The 12578-nt window shown below is 34.2% G+C and overlaps 1 protein-coding gene across 1 annotated transcript; it reads right to left on the reverse strand.

The window, feature by feature from the left end:
- Positions 1 to 4762: 4762 nt before the first annotated feature.
- LOC130718932 (solute carrier family 40 member 3, chloroplastic) lies at positions 4763 to 10287 on the reverse strand. The gene is made up of 13 exons (XM_057569581.1): positions 9756 to 10287; positions 9410 to 9629; positions 9269 to 9332; positions 8936 to 9154; positions 8684 to 8856; positions 8512 to 8586; positions 8243 to 8344; positions 8040 to 8157; positions 7792 to 7938; positions 7159 to 7265; positions 6933 to 7046; positions 6173 to 6473; positions 4763 to 5218 (listed from the first exon to the last, which is right to left on the reverse strand). The coding sequence occupies exons 1-12, from the start codon at positions 9905 to 9907 to the stop codon at positions 6180 to 6182; spliced, it is 1785 nt and encodes a 594-aa protein (XP_057425564.1). The 5' UTR covers positions 9908 to 10287; the 3' UTR covers positions 4763 to 5218; positions 6173 to 6179.
- Positions 10288 to 12578: the final 2291 nt, after the last annotated feature.

Genomic DNA, 12578 nt, shown 5'->3' on the forward strand with positions numbered 1-12578 from the left:
TTAATATGAAAAATAATAAGTGAGAGAAAATTTATTGAAAGTTCTAGAGAAAAAAAAAAATGTCTTTATTTTATAAAACAACAAACATTTTGAAAAATATGAATAGTGACTAAAACAAAAATCGTTAAGGAACAAGGGAAGTCATACCCTATCACTTCAAATCTTCAATGCCATGGCACATGTATTAAGGAATGACATTTCTTGTTTTATTAAAGTTATTATCTGTCAAAAAAAAATTATTATCTAAATTTCCCATATGATTATTTATCTCTCTTATTAATTGTGGCTATTCAACTTTACTACCACCATTAAATTTGTAAAATTAGTAAAATATGATTAATACTCTTTTGAAATCGTAAAAGTGAAAAATAAATAGAAACAATAATAGAATTAAAATAGTGACAAATATATAGGAACATAAGAGTAGTATTTTAATGATTAGTCTCGATCATTGAAGGGGAATCAACACTAGTGTGTTTAAAGGAAAATTGTTTGTTACTCCCTCCGTTCCTAATCTTTTGTTGTTTTAACTTTTGGCCTAAATTCCAAAATTTTTGTTGTTTTACAAATCCAATCCATTTTTTCTCAATTTATTCCATGTTTACTCTCATTTAATATTATCTCTCTCACCTACCACCACTTATTTTCACCAATCAAAACCATAATAAATTTTTTAACCAATAACTATCATTCTCTCTCTTCACTCTAACTCAACATTAAATAGGGGTGTTTATGTCAGCAAATATATCAATAATTGCACTCTTAAACAATGTGCATAGCCTTAAACAACAAAAGATCAGGAACGGAGGGAGTAACATCTAGTATACTCACACCGAGTAGAAAGTCATGAATATACAATGATATGAACATAATAGGAGACATGATGAAAAAAGAAAAGAGAAATATGAAAAAAGTAGTTGAATATGAGCGGTCTAGATTCATAAATCATCAACATGATACCTCACATATACATGATTTTGTCTCTTATTTTTCTCTTCATATCACGACACATTATGTATCAATTATGTCATGTATCTCTCTTATGTTCCAATTTCACTCTAAGTGTCTACACCCTTTGGGTTTACATGAAACAATATTAAAAAAATAAGACATACAAGAAAATATGTTACATATATCATAGTTGGTATTTGAATGGAGGCTTTTTCCTCTTAAAATTGATAATTTAAGAAGGATTGTTGATAAGTTCACGCTTAATTTTATCTTCTATTCGATTTTCACATATTTTCTCTTCATATTTCTATCTTCTTCTCTATGCCATTATCCGTCATATCTATCATTTCTAACTCTTCTATTCATATCTCTTATTAGGTGTGAGTGTATTTGTCGTGTAAACAAATTGTTTTTCATTAAACCACAAGGTGTGACGTGGTGGTTAACTCACATCACTATTTAACTATGAGGTCAGGGGTTTGATCATCGCTCATGTGAATGAAGCGCATTTTTTGTCTAATCGTTTACCGCTTAATGTAAGCACCTACAACAAGAAAATTAGTCACCGCTATTAGTGACGGATAGTAGTGAACTCTAGTAAGTAAAAGTCAAGAATGAGGCAAAAATTAAGATAAAGGACTTTACAAGTCTCGTAAGTTTCCCAACCATTAATTGAGGATCCACTAATTTTGGGTTTACGAATTATTTGGTAGGTGAGAGTTCTCATAGAGAGATTTAGAGGAGAGAAATACTCAAAAGAGAGTGAGGCCTTGTTTGGTAGAGAAGAGAGAGATAGAGTAGAGAGAGTAGAGAAGAGAGAAGATGAGTAGAGAGAAATAGGTGAGAAATAGAGTAGATTTATAGGTTGTTTGGTATGATATAAAGAGAAGAGAGATAGAAGATAAAGAATGACGTGACTTCTCTCTCCTTTCGTTTGGTTGAATAGAGAGTGGAAAGAGAAAAGATTGATTTTGTGTAAAATGACACTTTTATCCTAATTACAAAATTTTATAATTTTGAGAGTGGAAAATTATTTTTGAATTACTATTATATTTTTATAAATATTTTTATAAAAGGTAAATTAAGAAAATGTTATTTATGCCATCGAGCACATAATTTTATTTCATCATTTAATTTAATATTTCAATTTGGTAATCAATAAATTATTATTTATTATATTAATATGCTAGTTTTATTTTTTATTTTTCAATTAATCTCTTATTAGTACATTCAAACGATGCATACCTTTCAAAAAAAATAGCAATAAGAATTTGAACAGTTGATAAAACGTTGTGAATCCTTGAGCAAGAATAAAACAAATAAGGGCAATTGTGGTAAGTTGAAAAAACTCACAACGATCACTTGAGTTTCTTCGCAAAAAGAGAAGAGGAAAAAAAAGCAGTAGGGTCCACTAATTTTCATCTATCTTCACAAACTCTTTGCACATCCAAACGAGGGTAGGTTACCCATCTCTCTTCTATCTCTCTCTCTTCAACCTCTCTCTTTCCTTTCTCACTTCTACCAAACAGACCGTGAATCACCTATGTTTGGTGGGTGGTTTGGTGGGTGAGAGAGAGAGACAGGAGGGAGCAAATATGGTAAGCCCAAGCACCTTTTTCACCTCTTCCCATTTTGCGGATAAAGTACGAGAGATGGTGAGGTTTTTCTCTCACGTTCCCATTTTACTCATCTATTATTATTATTTTTTCTTCTATTTTTATTATATCAAACAACCTACAATTTTACTCTATTTCTTACTTCTTTTTCTCTACTCGCTTTCTCTCTTCTCTCTTTCTCCCTTCAACCAAACAAAACATAATGTTGTTGGGGAATATGTTAATGTTGCTAGCATGCTTCATTTCCTTGCAAACTCCTAAACTATAGATTGATCGAGAGATATAGTAGTTAGTTTAGCAAATAGGATAATAAAGTGATTAGAGGATATGTTAATGGTGTCCGCACGCCTCATTTCCTAACTCTATGCAGTGACACTATCACTTTAGACTTTAGAGCAGTTAAATTCGACTAACACAATGTCTGGTTCAGCTTAAACATAGAGATATATTTTCGAAATTATTATAAATCACAAAATAAACTAATTTTCAGATATATATTGATCCGGGCACAATAATCTTGGTTCTGTTTCTGTATTGAGATTCATGACGTTGAGATAAAAGAAATTGGAATGTAAAAAACATTATTATATTTATTGGTTTATACATAAAACATAATAATTTACCACACACTTTGGATTTGAAGCATGAAAACTAGCATTCAAACACGCCATCGAGTTGACCAGAGAACATGATGATGATGATTCCGTTCTTGGAACAAATTTATCAGCGTGACGGATACGTGCCGTTCTCTCATGCAGTGTTCTTGTTTTTGACGGCAACAATACCAGCCACACCAGGTAATATGTGAAGGCGTCAACACGGCACAACCCTGTTTGTTTGCTTTTGTCTTCCATCGCCTAAAATAAAAAACGCATGCAAAACTCAAAACTCTCAAGACTAGAATCTTTGGGCCTTATTGTGGTACCTAGAAAGCCCATTTTAGTTTTATTTTACTAGTGGAAAAAATAATGAGCAAACAAAAATAAAAAGACTAAATATCGTCTATTTGAAACAAGTAGCGACAACAGATCTTAAGAAAGAAGGATTGAAACTCCCATTGGTTGTGCAAATTCGAAGCAGCAAAGCGATTTCTTAAATGTCATTCGTTTGCTTGAGACCCTCTGTCATGTCCTCTCTCTTGGATGAGATTATCTCCAATCCTATTTGCCTTTGGAAGATCACTTTCAAGCATGTTGGTTCATTTACCTATACATAAAGAAGTTATTTTGAATAATATTTTAAAATAAAAAATATTTAAGAAAAAATATTTTACATATTCGGTTTGACCTAAATCTTATTTTTAAGAAAGTAAGGACCAAAACCATAACAATTAGATAAGATTCAAACCATATCTGATTTTAAAATGAAGAAATAAAAACTTATTCCAGTCATTTTCATAACTTTTCCAGATGTGTAATGCAGATGAATGATTATCTTTAAAATCTGAGAAAAAGGTTAGAAAATGAAGTGTGCAAACTGCAAAGTATTCATTATTGTTCTAGAGAAGAAAAGTGAATAGTAAATACTGGAGTGTACCTTTTCTATTCTCAATAATTGTAAACATGAAGTAATCAACTTTCCCAGAAAAGCAATAGAAAGACACAGAAATTATAGTAGAAATATTTTGATAGAGACAAGTAATGTGAAAGTGAAAATATAACTAAATAGATATCTTTCTTAGAGAATCTAGGCCATTAGGAAGACACTGTTTGCTTAGAAATGAAAAAAATAAGAAACTGTAGGTGATGGGAAAGGGATCAAGTATGTTATATGTTGGACGAAAGCGCATGTCATTTTACAGTTTTTTCTTTTTCTTTATAAATACTGACATTTAAAAAAAAAATTACATTAACATCTTATATGGTCATATTTTGTTAGTATTTCCTAACACCATTATTGTGTTGATTAGGGTGAACAACTATGTGGGTCTATCACCTTTTTTAGCTGTTGAAAATTACAGACTCACCCTTAAACTAATTTGAACTACCATTTATGTCTTTGATGTTATCTTAACTTTTGACAACCAAATCATTTTCTATACACATTACCAAGAATCGAACCTTTAACTAAACTTTTAATCTGAGTGAAATTCTATCTCAATTCATAATGGTTCTTCATTCATTTTATACTATACATTTATATTGGCACTGTTAATCCATATATCAAACTTATCAATAATATACGTGATAATAATATGAACCAGAAAAGATATGGCTATTCACTTTTTTGGAATTTCTTATAAAATGAATCCCTGACCCTGTAAGTCAAATCAAAATAGAAGTGTACAGCATTCACCGTGTGATTTCCCTAGGAATTATCAAACCCTATCACAATCACTGCAAACAAGTCTGTTTCAAATTTCTAACCCCGGGAAAGAATTTCAAAAATTGATTTATGCTATACAAAAAACGTTTGTTTGTACGTGGTGGTGGACCTAGAAACCTAGCTAAATTCAATTTGATAAGCATTTACATAGTTAAAGGCAAACAAAACAAACTATTTGACTATACAATGAATGTCTTTGACCATGTTGAGAAGAAAACGTCACAGGCTCCTGTAACTGGTGGACAATAATCAACCACAATTTCCAATATATTTTTGGTTCTTGTCCACATCCAACTGTTTTTGCAATAAGGAAGCTGATGGAACAACTGCACAAACAGAAGTTATTATTGGTTAGATGAAATATTTAAGAAGACTGCTAAGAGAATAAGAGCATCATTATAATCCACAGGCTGGATTCATTGCAATTTACATTCTTTTTACATTTCTAAATGCCTTTGAATGTTTCTTTTTTCCGAAAAACTACTCGTAGAAGTTTCTTTACATGAATAATTTTGACTTTAGAATCAACGGTAAGAATTTCCAAACATGCACTAAGAATCTTTCTATAATTGATTCTAAAGTCAAAATCAGTGTGTTTGGATCAACGTTATGAGAATTGATTATGACAAAATTGATTATGGTAATAGTGAGTTGAAAGTGTGGTGATTACCGTTTTGACGTGTTAATTGAGAAAGTGATTTCTATAAGGGAATATTGTGAAATAAGTCATGAAATCTCACAATTGATTATGCCTACAGTAGAAGCTACTATCTCTAGTTTATCCACAAAATTGATTTTGGAACTAAAATGAATTCTCTAAGTTAATTGCGAAAAATCTACATAACTACTTAAAAAACATTCTGTCCAATGAGAATTGATTCTAAGGCTCCCAAATGTGGAGACAAGCAAACTCAATTCAGCGGAAAAACTCATGTTAGTAGCTCCTGGGATTCATAGTTGATTATGAGGAAAGAGAATCTGATCCAAATATATAAGACCTTTAATCTACCAGCAGTACACTAACAAAAATCTCATACTCAGCCAGATGCTGAACAGTAGAGTAGTAGACCAAACAAGTTATCTCAAGTAACATGATGTAACCCCTCTTCTACCCATTTTTTTTCACTCAGCGTTCATTACCATTTTTATATAATAAGGAAAAACATGCTAGCAAACAATGAACTTTTAATGCAACGGATACATACATGAATATCAAAGTTGAGAATCATAAGAAAAAGGCCATGCATGTAAACAAAACAATGAATACAAGGGATACTTACCAAAATATCAAAACTGAGGATCATAAGAAAAAAGTCTTCTTTGTTCATCGGTGGGATTCATCAACCATCTGCAGAACATCAATGCTGCGCCAACCACTGATAGAAGAGACAACATTGCCAAACATCCAAAATGAGAAGGATCATTTGCAATTATGGCAACACCAAGCATTATAGACTCTGCTAAACTTGCGACAGCAACCTCTGTTGTCCCAATGAGATTTGCTTTGGATGACGGGATCCCTGTTTGGAGAATCTGTGCCGCTACGACATCATATGACATGTGTCCCAACCGTGACATAATCTGCTCACACAAACACAGTAGTTTAAAATTTGACAAGAGCTAATTTCAAGTCAAAAATCCAAGTTTGAAAATTTCCAAACAATGAATACACAATGCATTTGGGAATCCCATAATCTATCTTCTCTGGTACAAAGCTTTGGCTTGAATTACAAATATTCATTTCAATAACCTTCTGCAACTTTTTTAGCAGACATATCCTGTCTTTAGTAAAACAAAGAAGGTCCACAAAATTTCCACCCAAGCTAACTAATGCATGTTATATTTGAGAATATGATTTTAAAGGTTCAAATCAGTATTCCAAAAGCCTCCTTAGACTGAGTACCTTGAACATTCAGTATCGCTATTTAGGTCACTGATTCAGTGTGAGCTGAACTTGAATCACAATTAGATCTACACGACTTGACATTCTAATTTATAAGCTTTGAAATCAATGATCAATGACAAAAAATAGTGACTTACAATCAGAAACAAGAATATAAGAAGAGGGCTCTGGAGAGATACTGATCCACTCCAATATACAGCAACAGCCAAGCTGAGAAGGAAAGCTTGAAACACCAACCCAACTGCCCCAGCCTGATAGAGAGGTATATTTTCTTAATAATCTCATATAGTAACTAGTAAGTTCTCAAACTTTCCTCCTATGGCAAAATTTAAAAATGATAAAAATTAAAAGCTAAGAAGAAACCTTCAAAATGCCAAATTTCTTGACCAGAGTTGAGGACACAAATGTTGCTGCAACACCCATAAAAGCACACATTCCACTGAATCCTCCAATAATAGATGGATGCAAGCCTGTTGAACAATTGAAAAAAGAAAATTAAGCCTCTACCCCCAAGAAAACACGGTAAAAAAAAGATAAAAGAAATTACAGAATAACATTCACTATTGGTTTACATATGGAATAAATGAGCAAGGGTCCATTCAGAAGTGAAGCCTGCAACAAAAAAACTTGCATCTAAATCTACTCTCTTTTCCCTTCTGTCTTTTTGACTGTTGGTTCTAGCACTTGGTTTAACAATCACATTAAAAATACTTCGCTTAATTATTTATTTTTTGGAAAAACACCATTTATGCTAGAATAAGGAAGTTATCATTTAAAAGAGTAACTATACAAAAAATACTAGTCTAAGCTAATCAAGTATGAAAGCTTTGAAAGTTTAAATAAATTAAAATAAAAAAACTGTGTCAACTATGATAGACAGCAGTTTTTGAAATACTTGAAATCAGGTGCTACACTATATTTTTTATGCAATACATTATCTGCTAGAAGGAAAAGTTTCCAAAAAAAAAAGGACACGTTGAGGAAATTTTCACATACCACGCTGGGTTAAATATGCTGTCATCAAACTGCCTGGCGTAAGAACAACATTGAAGTAGAGGAGCACCCACGCAAGACTAGCCGGAAGAACTGGCTGACCCAGATACTCCTTCCAGCCGAGCTTGATAGCATCCAGACCTTTAACCACTGGTTTGCCAGCAGATAGAGGTAAGCAACTAAGCATATTTAAAATACCCAAACCCAGACAACGGGATAGTTTCATAAAAGAAGATCAGTTTAAATAGTACCTATACTGTCAGCATCTGGTGCAGAATCTTCACTGAATGTTCTGCAACAGGTTTGTGATGGTTTAGGCCGGTCAAGAACACCAGTGGAAAGCTTGTTGGCTAAACATGTTAAAACAATCTGCAAATTGAGAATAGAGAGTGAGAGTGAATTCATCTTCCAACTTATGGAAGTAATAGAGCAAGAAAAAAGGCAGAGAAATTACAGAAACAGGCAGTAACCCCATCATTAAGCCAGAAGCAATTTTCAAGCAGGTTACAGGATGAAATTTTGAAAGAAGGACTCCGAACAGCAATGCCCCAGCTATCTGTAAACGATTATTAATTTTAGTTTCCAAGACAAAGCTACTATATTTGGTACCCAATATGACGGTTCCTGAATATTTCATTCAACTGGAAAATGGAAGTATTATCTGTTTTACAGGGAAATGTATAAGCAAGATAATTAGCTGCAAACATAAAAAAATGTAAATACCTCGCATAGGAGATCAATTCGATTTAGAACAGCATTTGCCTGTGCAAGTGCAATCGGTCTATTCACTCCAGCCAGCTGTGGAAATCAAGTATTGAGAATCAAAACATGATTTATTTTAACAAATATTTTAAATTACATGTAAATGGAACAGGGAAGGTTTGAATGACAATACCAACACAACCCAGTCACGCTCGTTTGCAACTCCTAAAGCTATACCACATAGCCTATCAATAGCCCCGGCTGAAACCAATATTACAAACCATGGACGCAGAAGCAGAGTGGACACCGAAGTAGGAGGCACCGAATGGGCATGGATGATCATCATTGCAGATAGCAATTGAGCAGCTGCCTGCAAATAGAAAGAATGATCATTTTAGGGAATATGGATATATCCTGTTTGCCTTTATATAGCTTATTAAACAACTTGCCTGAATGATAGTTAAGAAATTATATGAAGACACTCTGGGCAAATGGTCCATAACTTTTCCAACCAAGGGACCTCCAACAATTATAGCCACTTTGGTGAAGAAACCCACCACAGCAACAGGCAAAAGGCTTGGATGAATCAAAGCAATGGCAGAAGGCCAAGCAAAATTCCAAAGCTGCTCCACAAAATTTGCAGCTACACAACTAGTATAGAAAGCTGAAAATATTCAATCTTCGAGTTAAGAGCAGCTTAGAATATTCAATTTCAGAGTCATTAATTGATGTACATGACAAAAAACAAAGAATAAAATCATTGGACAAACCATCCTACCATATAACCCAGCTGGGTGGGCTGGAGTAGCAGCAAGGACATGTTGCTCCTCTTCAGACAAAACCTGCGAACCAAACCATAGAAAGATGAGAAACAATGAGGCAATGCTAAACAACACCCAAAACCATGGAAAAAACCTACAGGTAATGCTGTCAAGAGAGTATCTACAAATGTTGCTTCAGAGAGTATGTTCAAGGACTCAGTATCCATAATATCAGGTTGGAGTTTAACCGGCACCACCGCACATTCAGATTCAACCATAGATGACACCACTCCCTCACACTGATCCTCATTGGTGGTGACATGGTCCAATTGTACATCAGTATTTGTTATTGAACATTTGGAACTAAAACAAGCAAATCTGTAACCAATAACAGAAAAAGGAAAAACATTATGCAGTGTTCACATTTGAAATTGCAAGGGCTAATACACAAAACCTGACCACCTAGCACTTCAATTCATATAATCACAAACAATAAAACTTTACCTATGAGAAGCAGAAGGGTAACTCAGGTTCAACCTTCTACAAGAAGGGAAGCGATGGCGTATTCGAGTGGAACTCCGCAACGACAACGAATGAGCTTGATGAATGGAGAATCTACAAAAATGGAAAGAGAGGGTGGCCGAAGCAATAGCCATAGTTGCTGCTTGAAGAAAAACCAGAAAGTTTTTGGCCAACTCATGCAGAAGAAGACCCTTTTCGTCTCACCCTTCCCTTTGCCTCAACGTTCATCCCTTGGAATGAGGAACACTCTTTCAACTGGGCACAAACACTGTGTGCCCCAGAAGCAAAAACAGAAGAAAAAAGCACTTTTGCTAGTTCTATTGGATTGAGAAGAGGTTTGAAGAAAAATGGATTTCTGGGTGTTTGGCAAAATCTTATCTTTTAGCGATTCAGAGGTGTTCCGGAATGTGGGTGAGACTAGATTTTCGTGGTGTGGGCGTGGGCGCAAGGCGGAGAGTGCAACTGGTGTTGTTTGTGTGGCCTTCTATCCATGTTTTTGTGAAACTAAAAGGTTGTTCTGGCTTTTTTTCTGCCACGTGGCTATGTTGTTCTATCTTTTCTAGGTTTTTTTTTTCAACTTTGATTTGATTTGATGATTGATGATTGATGATTGATGATGATTTGGAGTGGGTTTTAGGTAAACATCAATATATAACTCTCATCTCAAAACTCTTACACTATGTTTGGTAGCGAAGAGAGAGATAGAGAAGAGAGAGTAGAGAAGAAAGAAGTTGAGTAGAGAGAAATATGTGAGAAATAGAGTAGATTTGATAGGTTGTTTTAGGCTATGTTGAAATTATGTAGATTACAAAATGTTTCAACTGTCTTCAAAGATGACTCAAGTGGTAAAAGTTAGAGACATAAGGGTTGTGTGAGATTAAGGGTGAAGGGTCCAGGGTTCGAATCCTGAGGATGACTAATTTACTAACATTTGCCTATAAAAATTACAAAATGTTTTAACTAGCCCAAACTACTAAGATAAATCAAACGCACAATGACTGATTTAGTAACAAATAAGTAAGACTGTCTTGATACAACCTAACTTATAAATATAAGTGTTTGATCGGTAGCTCTATCGTATAGGTTTGGCCAAACAATCTTGCCCACCAATACTCAACCACAAAAGCTAGCTCAAGAGTTGAGGTTTGCACAACCCTTATAAAGGCTATCTATGCTCTATCTCTAGCCAATGTGAGACTTCTAACACACTCCCTCACGTCCAGGACTGAACAACCTGGAACGTGGGATCAACAACAACGGGTGGCCTAATTATGGGAGGTCTCCACAACAAACAACAAATGGATATAGGATAGACTCTGATACCATATTAGAAATTGGGAGGCCTATACTCAACCACAAAAGCTAGCTCAAGAGTTGAGGTTTGCACAACCCTTATAAAGGCTATTTATGTTCTATCTCTAGCCAATGTGAGACTTCTAACCTAAAAAGTGAAAACCAACACTAAATGTCATGGCATGATACTTAGAACTTAGATAATAGATGTCTCCAACATGCCAAATAACTATATATAAACATGTAACAAATAACTACAAACAAATACTCCTAGTTCTAACATGACAAATAACTACAAATACTTAAGTCTCAAAGTTTCAAAAGTCATCACTCCGACACTAGCACTCCAAGTATGAGTAAAATTACAAAAAAAATATTATTATATGTATGGATTCTAGGTTGCGTTGGATGGATTTGAACTGAATATGAAATCCGACCCGGACTTGGTTGGGTTGTAGTAAAATCCATCCGATTAACCCGATCCAACACGTATTTTTTCTATTGGATCGGATTGGGTTGGACGGATTCATTGGATCTACCCGACCCATGTTCACCCCTAGTTGATAATGTGTTGCAAGGAATTATGCCATGTAGCGTTGTACAATTCCACAAAGTAACAATGTGATAGCACTATCGGTAGGCAGTGGGCCAACCTCTTCCACTGCCACAAGCCCAATCGTAGAGTGGACTTAATGGACTTGTTTGGTTTATAGAATTAGTTAATATTCTGAAATGTTCCATTAATAGGATGTAGCCACTTGTATGGCTATCCTTAGAAATTACTCTCTTAGCATAAGTATGTAATTCTCTTTCATTAATGGATAACAAGAAAATTGAAGCATTTTATCTTTCTCTTTTATTATCTTAGCTTTAGCTTTTAGGGTTCTTAGGTTTTCTTCCTTGATAGGAATTAGCTTCCTATCAAAATGGTGATAGAAATACACTCGGTCTATTTCTAATTTTTTACAATAAGCCCACTAGGATGGAGGAATTGCGTAATAGAGACTGAGAATGTTTTCATGGAGATCGTTTGGGCCAGTTCAAGTGATTTGGACCATTAGTTGGTTGACCACGGCTTGATATTTAACTTGGGCCATGGATGACACATTGAATTGAAGTTGTGGCTTTCTACCAACTTGTGGCTATTCTCCAATTGTTCGTATTGGGAGAAATTAATAATCGTGAAGGTTTTTTTTTTTTCATTTTTCTTTTACGTTATGCTGGTTTCAAACTTGAAATATATAAGTATATGAGCATTATTCAAAACAACAAATCGCTCTTGAATATCTGGATTTTACACCTGGTTATCAACAAGTGATATTAAGATAGGAAGAGAAGCCAAAGCTCCAAACAAGGTAGTAAGAGAAGCTAAAAGAACTACATTCGACATTTGAAAAAATTAATAGAGGATTTGCGAAACTTAAAAAACTACACTCAATATTTAAAGAGAAGTCAATTCATGAAGGATTTGCGAAGTCGAAAGGATAAGTATTAAAATTAAAGAGTGCCCTT

The sequence above is a fragment of the Lotus japonicus genome, chromosome 5 (assembly GCF_012489685.1).
Source record: "Lotus japonicus ecotype B-129 chromosome 5, LjGifu_v1.2".
NCBI lineage: Eukaryota > Viridiplantae > Streptophyta > Magnoliopsida > Fabales > Fabaceae > Lotus > Lotus japonicus.